This window comes from Colossoma macropomum, unplaced genomic scaffold (assembly GCF_904425465.1).
Source record: "Colossoma macropomum unplaced genomic scaffold, Colossoma_macropomum, whole genome shotgun sequence".
NCBI lineage: Eukaryota > Metazoa > Chordata > Actinopteri > Characiformes > Serrasalmidae > Colossoma > Colossoma macropomum.
In genome coordinates this window covers 7,079,955-7,096,647 of record NW_023494803.1, presented here as the reverse complement: position 1 = coordinate 7,096,647, position 16,693 = coordinate 7,079,955, and the positions used below count along the sequence as shown (strand labels likewise).

Here is a 16,693-nt window from a genome sequence, read left to right as displayed (position 1 = left end):
TAAATGCTTCTATGTTGCATTCCTTTATAATTTCACACAAATTTTTTCATCACATATAATATGAGCTTCTCTTGAATCTCTGAATGTTTACGTGAATTTCAGAATTTCTTAGTATCTGCTTTAATGACCATGTGCGCTCGAGCGGCCCTGGACTCCACAAGTGCAAAACGCCTCTGACCAGTAGATCAAATCCATTGAAGCTCATCTGAATACGAGCTTCAGTGTAAGAGAGAAGACGAAGGCCTTCACATGAACAATATTACAAATATGCTTTAGTTTGAATAATGACCTACACTCTTAAAAAAGATGGTTCTCCAAGGGTTCTTAGGCAAAAAAAATGGTTCTATATAGCACCATGATTACTCAATACTTTGCATGATTAAGGGTTCTTTGCATCATGAAATGGTTCTTCAGAACGTGCTGTAGATGGTTCTATATAGAGCCTTTTTAAAAGGATTCCTCTGCTGTTATGATGTCAAGCTTGTAAAAAGCCCTTTCTGGGTGCTATATAGAACCTTTTTCAGAATGATTCTATATAGAACCATCTACAGCACATTCTCTATCAATCTGAAGAACAGGCAAAGGGTTCTTTGAGTGTTCATGGTGCAATATAGAACCATTTTTCTTGCTAAAGAACCCTTTAAGAACCATCTTTAAAAGTACAAAAAGTGCAGAATCTTGAATATTTCTTCATTCTTTTACCTATTATAACTAAAACTGTTTTTTTTTCAAAACTCTAAAAGTTGTTTAGTTGCAAGTTATAATGAAAAAAACCCCACTGATTTTTCATGTAGTCTCAGACTTTTGGACCCCACTGTGTATTTATTCACTATTAAATTATCTGCATTTGATCACCACAAATATGAGTCAATCTGAATTTTAATTTTATTACTTTTTAAATTACTTTTAAATGTCAATATTCAATCATTCTCAGCATTGCAGTGACACTGACGTGGAGGTGGTGTGTTAGTGTGTGTTGTACTGGTGCGAGTGGATCAGACACAGCAGTGCTGTGGAGTTTGTAAACACTGTGTCCACTCACTGTCCACTCTATTAGACACTCCTACCTTGTCAGTCCACCTTGTAGATGTAAAGTCATAGACGATAGCTCATCTGCTGCTGCACAGTTTGTGTTGGTCATCCTCTAGTCCTTCATCAGTGGTCACAGGACGCTGCCCACAGGACGCTGCTGGCTGGATATTTTTGGTTGGTGGACTATTCTCAGTCCAGCAGTGACACTGAGGTGTTTATAAACTCCAGCAGCACTGCTGTGTCTGATCCACTCAGACCAGCACAACACACACTAACACACCACCACCACATCAGTGTTACCGCAGTGCTGAGAATGATCCACCACCCAAATAGTACCTGCTCTGTGAGGGTCCATGGGGGTCCTGACCACTGAAGAACAGAGTAAAAGGGGGCTAACAAAGTATGCAGAGAAACAGATGGACTACAGTCCGTAACTGTAGAACTACAAAGTGACCTATATAGTAAGTGGAGCTGATAAAATGGACAATCAGTGTAGATACAAGGAGGTGGTTTTGATGTTACGGCTGATCGGTGTAAATAGTTTAATCTTTGTATTAATATAGTATAAAAACTCATGATGAACTGGTCGTGGGTGAAATCTGTGGTGATGGCGCCTCCTGGTGCACACACTGTGAACACAGTGCATCTCTCCCCTGCACATTCAGAAGAAAAACTGACCCAAGAAAGAACCAAAGGAACTTAAAGTTCTAGTTCTAACTATTTCCCACCTACTTGAGAAACAGCTGGAACTGTCATAATAACAGTGGTTCCAGAGGAAAAATGTCCAAAAAGAATACATTATAATACATCACAGCCTCATATAAACATCCATGCCTCCTTGATATTTGTTATCATTTCATTGTAATCTTTTGTGTTTTTTTAACTGCATTGCTGGTTATTTCTTCATTAATATTTGGATGAGTGGGAAAGTAAAGTTATTACAAAAAGCAGCTTTGAGATTTGCATAAGTGGATTTTGGGTTAGGACCCAGAGCAAAACACTTCTAGTCTTCATAGCTTCAGAGAGCATCAGTGAGTAATTCGGCTCAGAAAATCACCCAAAATCCTGATATTATTGCTCTGCTTTTTGCCCTTCATATTCCAACAAAGGGTTAAAACAGCGACATGATTCATACATCAGATCACTCATCAGACTCTGCCTCACCATCCAGAGTGATTTCATCCACCTGTGACCATCCATCAGCCAGAGATCCAGCTCCAAAATCACCCAAACCCCACTCGCATATTACATATGACAAATATTATTATAAAACTAATTATATTTAGCTCTGTCTTTCAGTTTACATTAATTTTGAGTATTAAACATATCTGACATTAAATATGCAGCTCGATTTATAATTAAAAAATAAAGCCTGTCTTGCTGTGTATGAGTTTTAGCACTCAGCATGAATCCAAGAGGACAGAAAATCAATGAAAAACATGTCTGCCTTATGCTAATTGCTTATTTTTACTCATAATAACTAATAGAATGAATCACCATCAAAATTATTGCACTTTCAGCTCACAGACACTCCAGATTAACAATTTCTGAAAAGGTATCTGAGGTGCAATCTGTTTTCAAGATCTCTATATGCAAAAAAATGCAAAATTTAGCAGGCGCTAGGTAAATTTTTGATCAAAAATGACCCGAATTCATAAAGATATCAAATTCTTTTAGCATTTACATGTGAAACAATGGCATATCTGAGTAGCCCAGAGTCTCCTGAAAATAAGAACATATGGCAGGTGTGACTGTCACATGTGAATACTTTATAATTGCAATTATAATTGACCCAAAATACCAACAAAAAAAAATCCCAAAATTCTTTTAAAACATAACACTTTCATTTCTTTCTCATTTCTTTCTCAAGTTTAGGGACCTTTTCCTAAAGATGTTTCCATAAAAGAAGCTAATTGCGGCATGAAAGACATGAAAAACCTTCTGCTATCACACCACCAACTGCATGTATTTGTATTTCAGCTTTATTGCTTCATTCAGCTTTCCCCCTAGTGGCCCCTCTCACTGACCTGTTCTCCACTGGACCCAGGCCTGGCTCATGGCTCTCAACACAGGCCCGTTGTAGATCCAGTAGAAGAGGCCAAGGAGGAAGCAGGGCAGGCCCAGGTTCAGGTCAGACAGGAGCCACACCAGCAGCAGACACAGGATTGCCCAGAAGAGGAGACGAAAGAGCTTGGCCTGGGGCGTGGAAGTCATCCAGCTGACCACCCTGCTGTCCATCAGCTGTGTGGCGCTCTCACACAGCCAGAGGCCTAAAGCACTGTCCCTCAGCCAGGTCACCAGACACCAGTCCAGTAGGGCTGAAGTCAGCGTCTGGACACCAACATTCATTCAGTCACAAAATTAAAAATAAGCGTTTCTAAATGGTTCTCGAATAGGATGTAAGGTTCTAGGAAAAAACCTAGAACGTAGAAACTTTATATTTTGTTGAGTTTCCTCTAATAAAAAGGTTCTTTACATTTGTACTCATTTACAAAAATGATTCTTTAAAGAACCGTCCACTGATGTTTTTGCAAAGCATCAAAGCACCACAAAGAATAGAGCTCCTAAGGTCACATGGTGATTATTTTTTATAAGGTGGGGCCACAATTACTATGTTGAGGCCACAAATTAATATATTGAGGCCACAATTTACTATATTAAGGCTATGAATTACTATATTGAAGACAGAAATTAATATATTGAGACAATAATTTATTATATTGAGGCCACAAAATATATTGAGACAACAATTTACTACATTGAGGCCATACATTAATATATTGAGGCCAAGAGTTATGAGAAACTTAAATTGTGGCCTGAATATAATTCAATATAGTAATATTAAGGCCAGATATTAATATACTGAGGCCACAATTTACTATATTGAGGCTATGAATTACTATATTGAGGTCACAAAATATATTGAGACGACAAATTAATATATTGGATCACAAAATAAATTCAGACCACAATTTGCTATATTGAGGCCACAATTTATGATATTGAGGCTGTAAATTACTATATTGAGGTCACAAAATATATTGAGACCACAATTTACTACATTGAGGCCACAAATTAATAAACTGAGGCCAAGAGTCATGAGGAACTTAATTTGTGGCCTCAATATAGTAATTCAATAGAGTAATATTGAGACCAGAAATTAGTATACTGAGGCCAAAATTTATTATATTGAACCTTTAAATTACTATATTGAGGTCACAAAATTTTGTCTTTTTGTCTTAAGTTTCTTTACTTTTGCACTGGAGTTGTGAGGCTTATTTCGCTAACAGGTAGTGGAACTATGTAGATATCAATTAGCGTAATTAGCATACCGCATGCTAACTGCGTCAAATAGACTTGTTTATGTGGTTTCTGTCACTGTGACACACTGATATCTATAAAAATGCACATAAATGTAGCTGAAACAGAGCAGCTGTGTTAGGTCTGAATTACTTTCGTCCATTTCAACAACTCAACAAGGTTTGAGGCCAAGCTGTGATGCCTGAGGCCTGCGGCTAGCACAGCCTCCATTACTTGTTACCTACGTTAGCCTCTGAGCTCCAGAATACAACTTAGGAAGAAAACTTAAGACACCAAACATGCCTTTACTGATTGAGCTCATTTCAGGTAAGACGAAAACTGTATACATTTTCTCCAAACAGCTCTGTTTACGCTAACCGGGAAAAAATATGGACTTATATATTTGAATTACATTTCAAATACATTGCACATGGGGGTCCTGACCACTGAAGAACAGGGTAAAAGGGGGCTAACAAAGTATGCAGAGAAACAGATGGACTACAGTCTGTAACTGTAGAACTACAAAGTGCACCTATATAGTAAGTGGAGCTGATAAAATGGACAATGAGCGTAGAAACAAGGAGGTGGTCATAATCTTATGCCTGATCGGTGTAAACTGCTATATTAACCAAAATATATTTCAAAATACATTTTTGCTGTAAGATGTGTGGGGAAATATTACACTTAAAAATGTGCCATACAAAAAACGTATGTAAATTAATTGATCAAATACGAAAATAGCCATAATACTTGTCTAAAGCGTATTACTGCTCGGAATACTTTTTGAAATGAATCTGTATTACAGTGTCTTAATTTTAAGAATTAGCAAATAAACCTTTAACATGGCAATAGCGAGTGTTGTAGGTACTGATGTACTGTAAAGTGCAGTCTGATGATTTGATATCTTGTTATTTCTTATTGTAATACATTATTATTTGTTGTTGTATACATAGTTAATGCAAAGTACAGTGCAAAACACGTGTCAGTACCATTTGTTTTTATCTATAACCTTAATTCAAACCACATTTAAAAAACATAAATACAAATAAATGCACTTAACAATACATTTAACAAATACCTTTTTTGGCCATTTTCATACATTGGAAAAATCTATATTTGATAAATACATTTGGAATATATTCTTTTCTATATGGGAAGAGAAAAACTGTGACATGTTTCTCCCTGTTACCTGTTGATCTCCTGCTAGATGGAGCTCAGGACTCTCCTCTGATCCGGCGGCATCTCTCCTGTGTGACCCTCTCCTCAGTGAAGACAGGGTTTTCCTCCTTGTTCTCACCTCCATAGTCAAATTAGATTCCCTTTGGAATTTACAGTAGCTTGGTTAAGTGATTCATATGTAAAGCATAAAAAAGAACAACTAAATCAGATGGCAGGATTCATGTAACCAATCAGATGGCAGGTACTGTGGCAGCCAATCATAGCTTAGGATTCAAGTAGCCAGGCAGATCACAGGATGAAGCTAGCCAATCAGATTGCAGGATTCAAGCAGCTAATGAGAACGCAGGATGATGTTAGCCAATCAAACGGCAGGATTCAAGTAGCTAATTAGAACGTAGGACGACCTTAGCCAATCATATGGCAGGAACTGTAGTAGCCAATTATATCACAATGGTTCAAGTAGCCAGTCAGATCACAGAATGAAGCTAGCCAATCAGATTACAGGATTCAAGTAGCTAATTAGAATGTAGGATGACCTTAGCCAATCAGATGGCAGGATGAAGCCAGCCAACCAAATCACAATGGTTCAAGTAGCCAGTCAGATCACAGAATATTTTATGTTTATGAATTTGTGAATAGCTAGAAAAACGTGTTTAATAAAAGATTTATTACATAATAACCGTCAACTCCATTTCCTAATCAAGGAATTCAAACAATAGACGTTTGAAAGTTAACAAATATCTGTTTTTTTTAGGATTAGAGTGAAGAAGATCAGAGCAGAGTTCCTGTGTGTGGCTGCACTCATCGACATCTTAGATGGAGCACGAATTTTCCGAGTTGTGACGTCAACATTATTTTCATAAGAGCCGGTTTATGAGGAGCCTGGCCGCTTCCTATTTCCCCCATTATATTAAACATAGGACTGCTAAACCGCAGTGGGCGCCCGCGAGGGAGTCCTCAATGAATCGGAGTGAATGGCGCTCAACGGCTAAAAACGAAGTTAAAATAGTTTCTAATCACTGAACCAGAACGTTTCTTTAATTTAGAAAGTAGAAGGATGTATTTCACTAAAAAAACAAAGAAATCTCACCTGTATATTTACATTTTTCTACAGCAAACGGGTTTTGGGCAGCAGAAGGCGGCGTCACTGCTAGTGAGTGCTGATTGGTTGGCGAGCGGAGCAGCTCATTGGCTGTTTGCGCTCACTGACGTCATGGACATGAGGCGCCGTTTTAAACTCCTATAGCTCAAGTTTGAAAGCTCTTAAAAATATAACAGCGGTGTTAAAATGTTTTATGCTGCTCTGTGTTCAGGAAATGATCGCATTCTTTTACATTAAAAATGTTGTGCATAAAAATATAAAAATATTTGATTTTGCTCAAATGCTCCACATTAACCCGTTCATTCTGGACTCGCTCGGGAGCGCCCTCTAGTGTTTGAGAAACCCGGAGGACATTGCAGAGTGGGAATTCTCCTCTCTACAAGTTCTCTGATTTTCATCAGATAACTGGGGAAGACGAGCTGCTCATCCTCCCATCAGCAACTCCAGACCTGCTTCAGGACCAGAGACAGAACGAGAGACCGAGGTGAGGCTGAAGTTGGCCTCCTGTTCACCAGCTACTTACTCGAATTTTCCCCTTCCACCTTAAATGATGCCTCAGCTACGCTCTAGTGTTGGAAGCTAAAAAGCGCCAGAATGCAACTGCTGCACCATTTAAGGTGGAACGGGAAAATTCGAATGAGAAGCTTACAAGCATAGATATTCATACCTAGATGCCGCGTTGGGTCCAGCCAGGCACGTCAACGGCGCCGCCATTTTGGGGCGGTCAACATCGCTGCTGGACTGCATTCAGTATCGTTACAGAGCAGCAGTTTAAGAAAGATACTGTCCAAAATTACACTATTTCAAGAATATCGCTCTCAGAAAGCGGGATAGGATTATATAACGGAGGGAACGCAGAGATCCACTCTCATGTTTGTGTGATGTTTATGTGCTTGGTGAGGCACAGAGAACCTGTTGATGTGATTGTTTTTCCTCTGGTTTTATATTAAGCTTATTTCATTTAATAGTCCTTACACTCCTTAATCAGTGTAGATATTTATAATAGATTAGCACCTTATTATACGGACCTGAAGTTAGTGTTCTTTTTTGCCAGCTTCTTGTTCGCATTTCCTGTTCCACCTTAAATTGTGCAGCTTCAGGCACCAGAAATTGACTGCTGCACCATTTAAGGGGGAACCGGAGAACTCGAACAAGAAGCTGGCTAATGCACCATTTAAGGTGGAACGGGAGAAGTCGAACAAGAAGATGGCAGATGCACCATTTAAGGTGGAACGGGAGAACTCGAACAAGAGGCTGGCGAATAGGAAGCCAACATAGCTTCGTCCTTCTGTGTATAAAGATTGGAAGTGATTCACACATTGATGGATTTGCTGATTGTGTTTCTACCGGAGCGCTAAACTCAGTTTTTAACGTCAGATGCAGACTGAATATTTTCCTGTTGGTCCGGACGGCTAATTTTTACGATCAGTTATTAAAGAAATAAAAGCTACCGAGAGCAGGCCGAGCAGCCTAGATTAACCTGTGTCTGAGGATTATTACTAAACAGATTTGGTGAAAATCGAGTAATGAGGAAGTTGAGGCTGATTTAATCCTGAGACTCATCGTCTCTCAATACAAGTGAATTTGTTCACAAGCGGATCTTGACCGCTCCAACATGGCGGACGCGCAGACGTATCGCCTCACATAGAGAACATCAGACAAGGCGGCGTCTGGGTTTGTTTATCTATGCTTACAGGCTTCGACCACGATCTGAAGCTCTTACCGGTGGTTCTGCTGTAATGACCGGCTCTTTTCTGCCGCCTGAATAAAAACACCTTCTTATTTTTACGGCTTATTAAATATGCTGATTGTCTCCTGTTCGAACTTTACACTTTCTAAACCACCGACTAACCGCCTCAGTTCAGCCTCACGTCTCCATGGCAACTAACGTCTGTTTCTGTAGTCAGTACATAACAACCAGTGCAGTAATAGATCGATCTAAACTGTGTCGTAAGAATACGCAAATGAACAAAACCCGAAAAGGCCATTTTATATAGAAAATACACAATCTTCACATGTACAGCACACTCAGTGTGCTATGAATGAATACTGATAAATTAATGCAGATACTTAATTTAATAATTAAACAATAAATGAAGACATGAACAGGCATGAACCCACCGGCAGGGGGCACTGTTGATGCAAAATAGTTTATCACATCAATTTAGTGTTAATTTAATCTACTTCATTTTCTTCTGATTTTATATATATATATATATATATATATATATATATATATATATATATATATATCATTATTATTTTTTGTATTCTTTATTTCCTTTATTTAAACTTTTGACTTCTCATTGTGAACTGTTGTTATACTGAAACCTCTGATTTCTGATAATTACTTATTCCTCTAGCAATAAAATTATATATATAAAAATAAATAAATAAAAAAAAGAATTAAGCAGAATATTGAAAAATGGGTGAAGTTGCCCTTTAAACCGTCTCAGTGTAGTCCTCCGCAGCAGCAGGGGGCGCGACACTGCAGTATTCCGTCACTCTGCTGCCTTCGCGGCTGAGGATGTGTCACTCAGGCAGACCGAGAGCAAAACAACAGCAGTTTGGGCCGGTTTGTCTCAGCTTTTCCTCACAGATGTTCTGTTTGTCCAGCTTATTAAAGGAGTTTGGTGCTTTTTTGGTCTCGTATTAAGGCTTTTGGCAGCGGAGGCGAACATAGAGACTCAAAAACACTCCAGCTTCTCCGCTTTTTCTGCCGCCGCCGCTCCTTAATGCCCCAGCTCGGGGCAGATTAGCCGCAGGCTGAGCTTTGCCTCGCCGTATGAGGATGTCCTGCTGTTTGCTGGACTTCTGTCGGGTCCAGGAGCTCAGACAGGTCCGGGAGTTTCTCTTCCCCAGCCAGAAATCCGCTGCTGTGCCGGACGAGAGCAAAGACCAAGCAGGTGAGTCAAAACGGCATTAATGTGCCCAGAGACACTCACATTGGGGGTTTAGCTAACTGACTGAGCTCCCTGCCTGTCCGCGAGTCCGCGAGTCGATTCTGTTCATTTCATTGTTTATTGTGTCATTAATTTATTTAAAAACAAAGCACAAATCGAGGCTGTAGGTTTGCTTCTTATTAGCCAGCTTCTCATTTCCCGTTCCACCTTAAATGATGCGGCACTTAACGTTAAATCCTTGTATCTACACTCATTGTCCATTTTATCAGCTCCACTGACCACATAGGAGCACAGAGGAGTTACAGACTGTAGTCCATCTGTTTCTCTGCATACTTTGTTACCCTGTTCTTCAAAGGTCAGGACCCCCTCAGGACCACCACAGAGCAGGTACTGTTTGGGTGGTGGATCATTCTCAGCACTGCAGTAACACTGATGTGGTGGTGGTGTGTTAGTGTGTGTTGCACTGGTCTGAGTGGATCAGACACAGCAGTGCTGCTGGACTTTTTAAACACTGTGTCCACTCACTGTCCACTCTATTAGACGCACCTATGTTGTTGGTCCACCCTGTAGATGTAAAGTCAGAGACGATAGCTCATCTGCTGCTGCACAGTTTGTGTTGGTCATCCTCTAGTCCTTCATCAGTGGTCACAGGACGCTGCCCACAGGACACTGTTGGCTGGATATTTTTGGTTGGTGGACTATTCTCAGTCCAGCAGTGACACTGAGGTGTTTAAAAACTGCTGAGAGTGATCCGCCACCCAAATAGTACCTGCTCTCTGGTGGTCCTGTGGGGGTCCTGACCACTGAAGAACAGGGTGAAAGAGGGCCAACAGAGTATGATGTCATGATGTATGATATCATTATAAAATACACCACAATATGTCACAGTATGGTCTTAGATCTGCAAGTACCAAATACAGAAAACATGGAGAGTCTTTCAGTTATTCTGCCTCTAAACTCAATTCCACCTTTTATTAGACAGTCAAGCTCCGTGCACATGTTTAAGAAAGATTTAAAAACATATTTCTTTAACTCCGTGTTTAATTAGAACTCTACATCTCTTGGTATTAATCTTTTTAATTGATCTACGTCATTGCTTTGTGATTTTAAATGAATACTCATAATTTCTTGTGTTACTATTAAGCTGTATCATCTGTTCCTAAAGCACTTTGAGCTTTGAAAAGTGCTACATCAATAAGGATTATTATTATTATTATTATTATTATTATTATATACTTTTCTGAGCATATCGTTGATATTGTCAGCACTTAAAATCACTTTTGAACTGCATATTTGATTAAAAAGAGCATCATTAGTCCTCATTAATTCAGTTTAGTTCACAGTGTGTGAAATGTTGAATTCAAGTACGTCTATAAAAAGTAGTTTTTGGTAGTGTTTTTAAAACGTGGTACTGCTTTGTCTTCTAACTTACCAGATGTCAGAAAAAATAAATATCAGGACACATTGTGCATCATAAAAACTCCCTGAAGTATTGTGATATTATATTTTGCCGTATCGCCCACTTACACAAATATTGCATGTGTGTTTATTGGCCTCTACATCAGTGGCTACACCAGCAGTCAGGATTTCTTAAGGGGTGGGAGAGTTCCCAGTATGACATACACCGATCAGACATAACAGTATGACCGCCTCCTTGTTTCTGTGCTCATTGTCCATTTTATCAGCTCCACTTACTATATAGGTGCACTTTGTAGTTCTACAGTTACAGACTGTAGTCCATCTGTTTCTCTGCATACTTTGTTAGCCCCCTTTCACCCTGTTCTTCAGTGGTCAGGACCCCCATGGACCCTCACAGAGCAGGTACTATTTGGGTGGTGGATCATTCTCAGCACTGCAGTGACGCTAACGTGGTGGTGGTGTGTTAGTGTGTGTTGTGCTGGTCTGAGTGGATCAGACACAGCAGTGCTGCTGGAGTTTTAAACACCTCAGTGACTGAGAATAGTCCACCAACCAAAAATATCCAGCCAACAGCGTCCTGTGGGCAGCGTCCTGTGACCACTGATGAAGGACTAGAGGATGACCAACACAAACTGTGCAGCAGCAGATGAGCTATCGTCTCTGACTTTACATCTACAGGGTGGACCAACAACATAGGTGCGTCTAATAGAGTGGACAGTGAGTGGACACAGTGTTTAAAAAGTCCAGCAGCACTGCTGTGTCTGATCCACTCAGACCAGTGCAACACACACTAACACACCACCACCACATCAGTGTTACTGCAGTGCTGAGAATGATCCACCACCCAAATAGTACCTGCTCTGTGAGGGTCCTGAGGGGGTCCTGACCACTGAAGAACAGGGTAAAAGGGGGCTAACGAAGTATGCAGAGAAACAGATGGACTACAGTCTGTAACTGTAGAACTACAAAGTGCACCTATATAGTAAGTGGAGCTGATAAAATGGACAATGAGCATAGAAACAAGGAGGTGATCATAATGTTATGCCTGACATAATGCATGCTGGGTATTGTAGTGCGAGAACATTGTTGAATGAAAAGCTGATGACTGAGTGATGCAGTGCTACAGAATATTATAACATAAGTCATGTATTAAATGCCAGTTTTAGGCCAGAATGCCCCTTTTAAGCCTAGTTTTGGATTCAGTTCACCATTCAGATGAGGCCTACAGAGTAAAAAGGCTTTTCGGTCTCAGCTTAGGTTGAATCTGGGTGTGGGAAATCAGCCCAGTGGCAATAATGGGCTGTTTATACATGCCAGATTGTTTAAGCAGCTACTGTAAGGCTGTTTTTGGTGGTATTTATGGAGAATGAAGAACACATGTTTTTTTGTGGGTAGTTATGAGTTTAAAACCCATTTCTTTGGGTTTGTACTACATTAGAGGAAAAAATAAATAAATAAATGAAGAGTGAATAAGATTTTCAGCAACTTTAAAAGGGGTAGGCTGTACAGGCATGTTGTTTGTAGCTGGACTGCAGCGGTGGTCCCCCAGTCTGGAGGTCCTGTGCCGCATTAAAGCCACAGTTAAGTGGAATATAAAACCTATTACCAATCTGTATTATCCTCACTGTAAGCATAGATCAGCCAAGATATGTTTGGTGTCTGAAGTTTGCTTTAGTTTTGCACTGAAGCTATGAGGCTAATGTAGCTAATAAGCAGTTGGACCTTATGTTCTAGCTGTTAGCATCATACAAACTGCATGTCTAAATGAGCCCACACTTGCCTCAGACTGTGTCGAGTTGTCAGGTCTTTCAAACAAACGTGTTTTTGACGCTCTATGACAAAAATGAAAGTACAGACAGACTTCAGGCTTCAGACTGGATGGTGCCGCTGATTTTAGCAATGTGAAGTGCATTCGTTCATTTATTTGACCAGCCATGCATGTTTTGGGGATAAAACAATGGAAATTTGATTTGAGTAAAGATAAATATATCTTTATACGCTGTTGTCGGATTAAAATCTTATATCTCCAAAATGGTAACTTTACAGGAGAAGGAAAAAACTTACTGTACTTTTAATGTAAGTCAATGGAACCAGACTTCTTTCCAAGTAATTTTGAGCCGTTTCTTTTGGTCTGTTCATCATGAAATTTACACACAATGTAAAGAGCAACAGGCATTTTCACATTATGTCAAAAACTGACAAAAATGGAGATACGAGGTTTTGTTCCGACAGCCGCGATAAGGATAAAGATCATTTTTATCTGCTGCTTGAACTTCCTGCAGGGTTTGGGAGCGAGACGAGGAGGCAGATCAGCAGTGAAAGCTGTAAAATGTGTAGTGCAGGTGTTCTCTAGGTCCAAGATCGAGAGCCGCTGGAGTGTCAAATCGAGAGAAAGAGGAGAGAATATATGACGTGTGCTTTGCTGCACTCCGCTACCCTGCAGTGACAGCGCGAGGGAGGGAGCGGTGCGTTTGCCCTTTACTGAATGACTCATCATGTACGACCGGAATACATTACACTCTGATGGAAGGAGAGGAAGAATAAGAAGGAGAGGGAGAAAGGGCACGCAGAGGTTCAGAAGAAGCTAAGGTTGTACATGAAGTGTTCATCAGTTCATCTGCAGCTATTGTGATTTATATTCGATTATAATGGGATCCTCTGATCATTACTTTTTCATAGGTGGTTCCTGTTTCTTCACAGCCAAATTTGGTGGACGATTTTTGTTATTTATTTATTATTTTTAACCAGAAGCTCAGACTCTCTGGACTGAACAGACCTCTGTAGTCATGTGGTTATTCTGTAGTTGGTGTGATGCCTGTATTGGGAACTCCAGGCCTAAGCAGACTTCTCTATGAGAAAAATGAATATCATTTTTAAAACCTGCACCCTGTGATAAACGACAGTCGGGCCTCATTTTTTTCTTCAATTTGTTCTTGAGAAAGGTCCTTAGAAAAAGTCTACGTCAGATTCATGACGTGTTCTCAAACCACAGAGCTGTTCTCACCTTTGTGCTCTTGAGTGAGTCCAGATTCTGTTCTTACCTGAGAATAAATCCCAGATAAGAAAACACTGGTGAATGTCAGAATCTGCATAAGTGAGTTTTAAGAAGAAATTTCTTTCGGTTGGTGAACGAGGCCCGTTGTTCCAAAGCAGACGCGTGTTGCTTTCCGAATGTTTTATTCTGAATATCACCAGATCAATTCCAAGGTCGTTAAGGAGCTGAAATACTGCTATTACTACATGCAGGCTAACGCTGCTGCACATTGAATCAACACAATAGAGATCGGCAGTCTCATCAAAATACCCCACTGAAAAAAGTAAGCTTTGTCACACATGGTAGTTAAGTTGCATTCCGACTAATTTGGAAATTTGAGTATCCGAGATAATGAAAAGTCAATGAACAGTATCTGGTTGACCACATGGATGGGAAAAAGCACCAAAAAAGCCTTTTTTTATTGGGTTGGTAGAGGCCACAGCAGATCTCTCCCCTTGTTATGTTTGCCCGAAGTGTGCTTAAGTATTTCCGCAGTAGCAGCAGTAGCGTGAGGAGCTTTAGCACAAGCTGACGTTGAGCAGAAGGAGGATGGATGCTATACAGGTACATTCAGCAATTTCCCAAAAATATACTGATAATAAATACTGTTAGCAGAGACAAGGGAGGTTTTCAGGATTTCATATAATAATTTGAGCGTAGAGTGTGGACTCGTGTGCTTGTGGAAGTGGAATCGCTTTCCTCAACAACTGTTGGCAGCTTTGAGGGCCGGTCACTAAAACACAAGCAGGTTGAGGTGTAAAGAGGGAAAGTGTATACAGAGTTACAGGCCAGTTCTGAGCCCCAAAGCAGCCTAAAATTGTTTTAAAACTTAAAACAGTTATCTAGCATGATAATACCGTGTTATCAACTGTTATATCTACCACTCGATACACGTTCACCGCATGGCATGACACAATCCGTTACCGCGCCATGTATCAGTAATCTGATTGCTGCTCAGTTCATTTGCATAAAGTTCACCCAGAGCGGAGCAGAGACATGATGTGCGTCAGTGGTCACAGGACGCTGTTGGCTGGATATTTTTGGTTGGTGGACTATTCTCAGTCCAGCAGTGACACTGAGGTGTTTAAAACTCCAGCAGCACTGCTGTGTCTGATCAGTGTCCTGTGGGCAGCGTCCTTTGACCACTGATGGAGGGCTAGAGGATGATTAGCTAATACTGTACAGCAAGAGATGAGCTATTGTCTTTGGCTTTACATCTACAGGGTGGACCAACAACATAGGTGCGTCTAATAGAGTGGACAGTGAGTGGACACAGCGTTTGAAAAGTCCAGCAGCACTGCTGTGTCTGATCCACTCGTACCAGCACAACACTCACTAACACACCACCACCACGTCAGTGTTACTGCAGTGCTGAGAATGATCCACCACCCAAATAGTACCTGCTCTGTGAGGGTCCATGGGAGTCCTGACCACTGAAGAACAGGGTTCTTCAATTACAGTTACGCGTATGTGTGTATGTGTGTATGTGTGTGTGTGTGTGTGTGTGTGTGTGTGTGTATATATACACATTTATGCCTGCTAATTGCGTTTTGTTGCCTTGTACTGAGCAATGACAATAAAGTTAAATCTATCTGTCTATCCATCCATTCTTCCATCCATCCATCCATCCATCTATCCATCCATCTCACGTTAGCGCATGTGAACAGGTTGAGGTTTCAAATTTAACAGGACCTATCAGGCCAGGACGCTTCGGGTCTCAAAGCTGAGGTACAGGTCGACTTCAGGCTTCAATTTCATGCCTGTGCAGATCCCTAATGCCTGACTGCGATTCTGATTTTCTCTCTTTTTGTCTCTCTGTGTGATCCTCAGGAGAGAATGAGTTAACCTGGGATGACTCAGACTGGGGCTCGTGGGAGGCGTCAGACACTAAAGTGGATGGAACCACGGTCTGTGCTCTGCTTATCTTTCCCTTTACTGTCTTACCTTTTTCTTAATACACAAAGTGCTGACTGTGTCAACGAATAATCGTAATTAAACATGACTGTATTCTCATCAGCTCAGAGCTTGAACCGTTATGTAGTCACTATAAGATAAGCAAATAAATTAGCTCTTATTTTTATACGCAGATGCACTCATGGCTGCTTACAGAACACGTTACTGCAGATAAAACTAGCCGACTTGACATCTGTCTATGTCCGCATTTCCTCAGTATCTGCTGGCTCAGCCTTGTTTTTTCGCACCCATATGGTCCATAATAGAAATGAAGCCACAAATAAATAAGAACGTTATTTATAATGCATCTCTCTTAGCCAACAGTCCTGTCATATTTCTGTGACTTTTCAAGTGTGCTTAAATCATTCTGTCATGTTTCTCTGCAGGCTGAAGAGGAGGTGCAGCAAGGCGCCCCTTGGCTGCAAGACTGTGTTCTCTCGCTCTCTCCCTGCTCAGACCTCCTGGTCATCGCTCGAGAACATAAAGCAGCCTTTCTCTCTGGTATGCACAAATGGCAGTGTTAAAATCTGGCTTCTTTTTTAAAGCCACAGTGCGTCTAACACCTCTGATATGAATGCTGCAAGAGCTGGACATTTGTCCACTATGTCAACAGTGTAGCAAGCTGTAAGAGAAGTATAAGGGTGCCTACACACCAGTAGTTGACGCAGCATCAGGAACGCAGTGTATTTCAGCTCTGTCGGACTACGAACGTGCCTGAAAAGATGCATCGTTGAGCATCGAAAACCATTTCAACTTTTGCTGCAACGGATT

At 40.6% G+C, this 16,693-nt stretch overlaps 1 protein-coding gene across 2 annotated transcripts in view; it reads left to right on the top strand.

Annotated features, from left to right (window-relative positions):
• The first annotated feature begins 9,125 nt into the window (after positions 1 to 9,125).
• rab3gap2 (RAB3 GTPase activating protein subunit 2 (non-catalytic)) overlaps positions 9,126 to 16,693 on the top strand; it is a 39,102-nt gene continuing 31,534 nt past the window's right edge. For both annotated transcript variants that reach the window (XM_036594245.1, XM_036594244.1), the window contains exons 1-3: positions 9,126 to 9,519; positions 15,800 to 15,876; positions 16,309 to 16,423. In XM_036594245.1, coding sequence (XP_036450138.1) covers positions 9,399 to 9,519; positions 15,800 to 15,876; positions 16,309 to 16,423 — 313 coding nt within the window. In that variant the 5' untranslated portion in view covers positions 9,126 to 9,398. The remainder of the gene's footprint in view (positions 9,520 to 15,799; positions 15,877 to 16,308; positions 16,424 to 16,693) is intronic.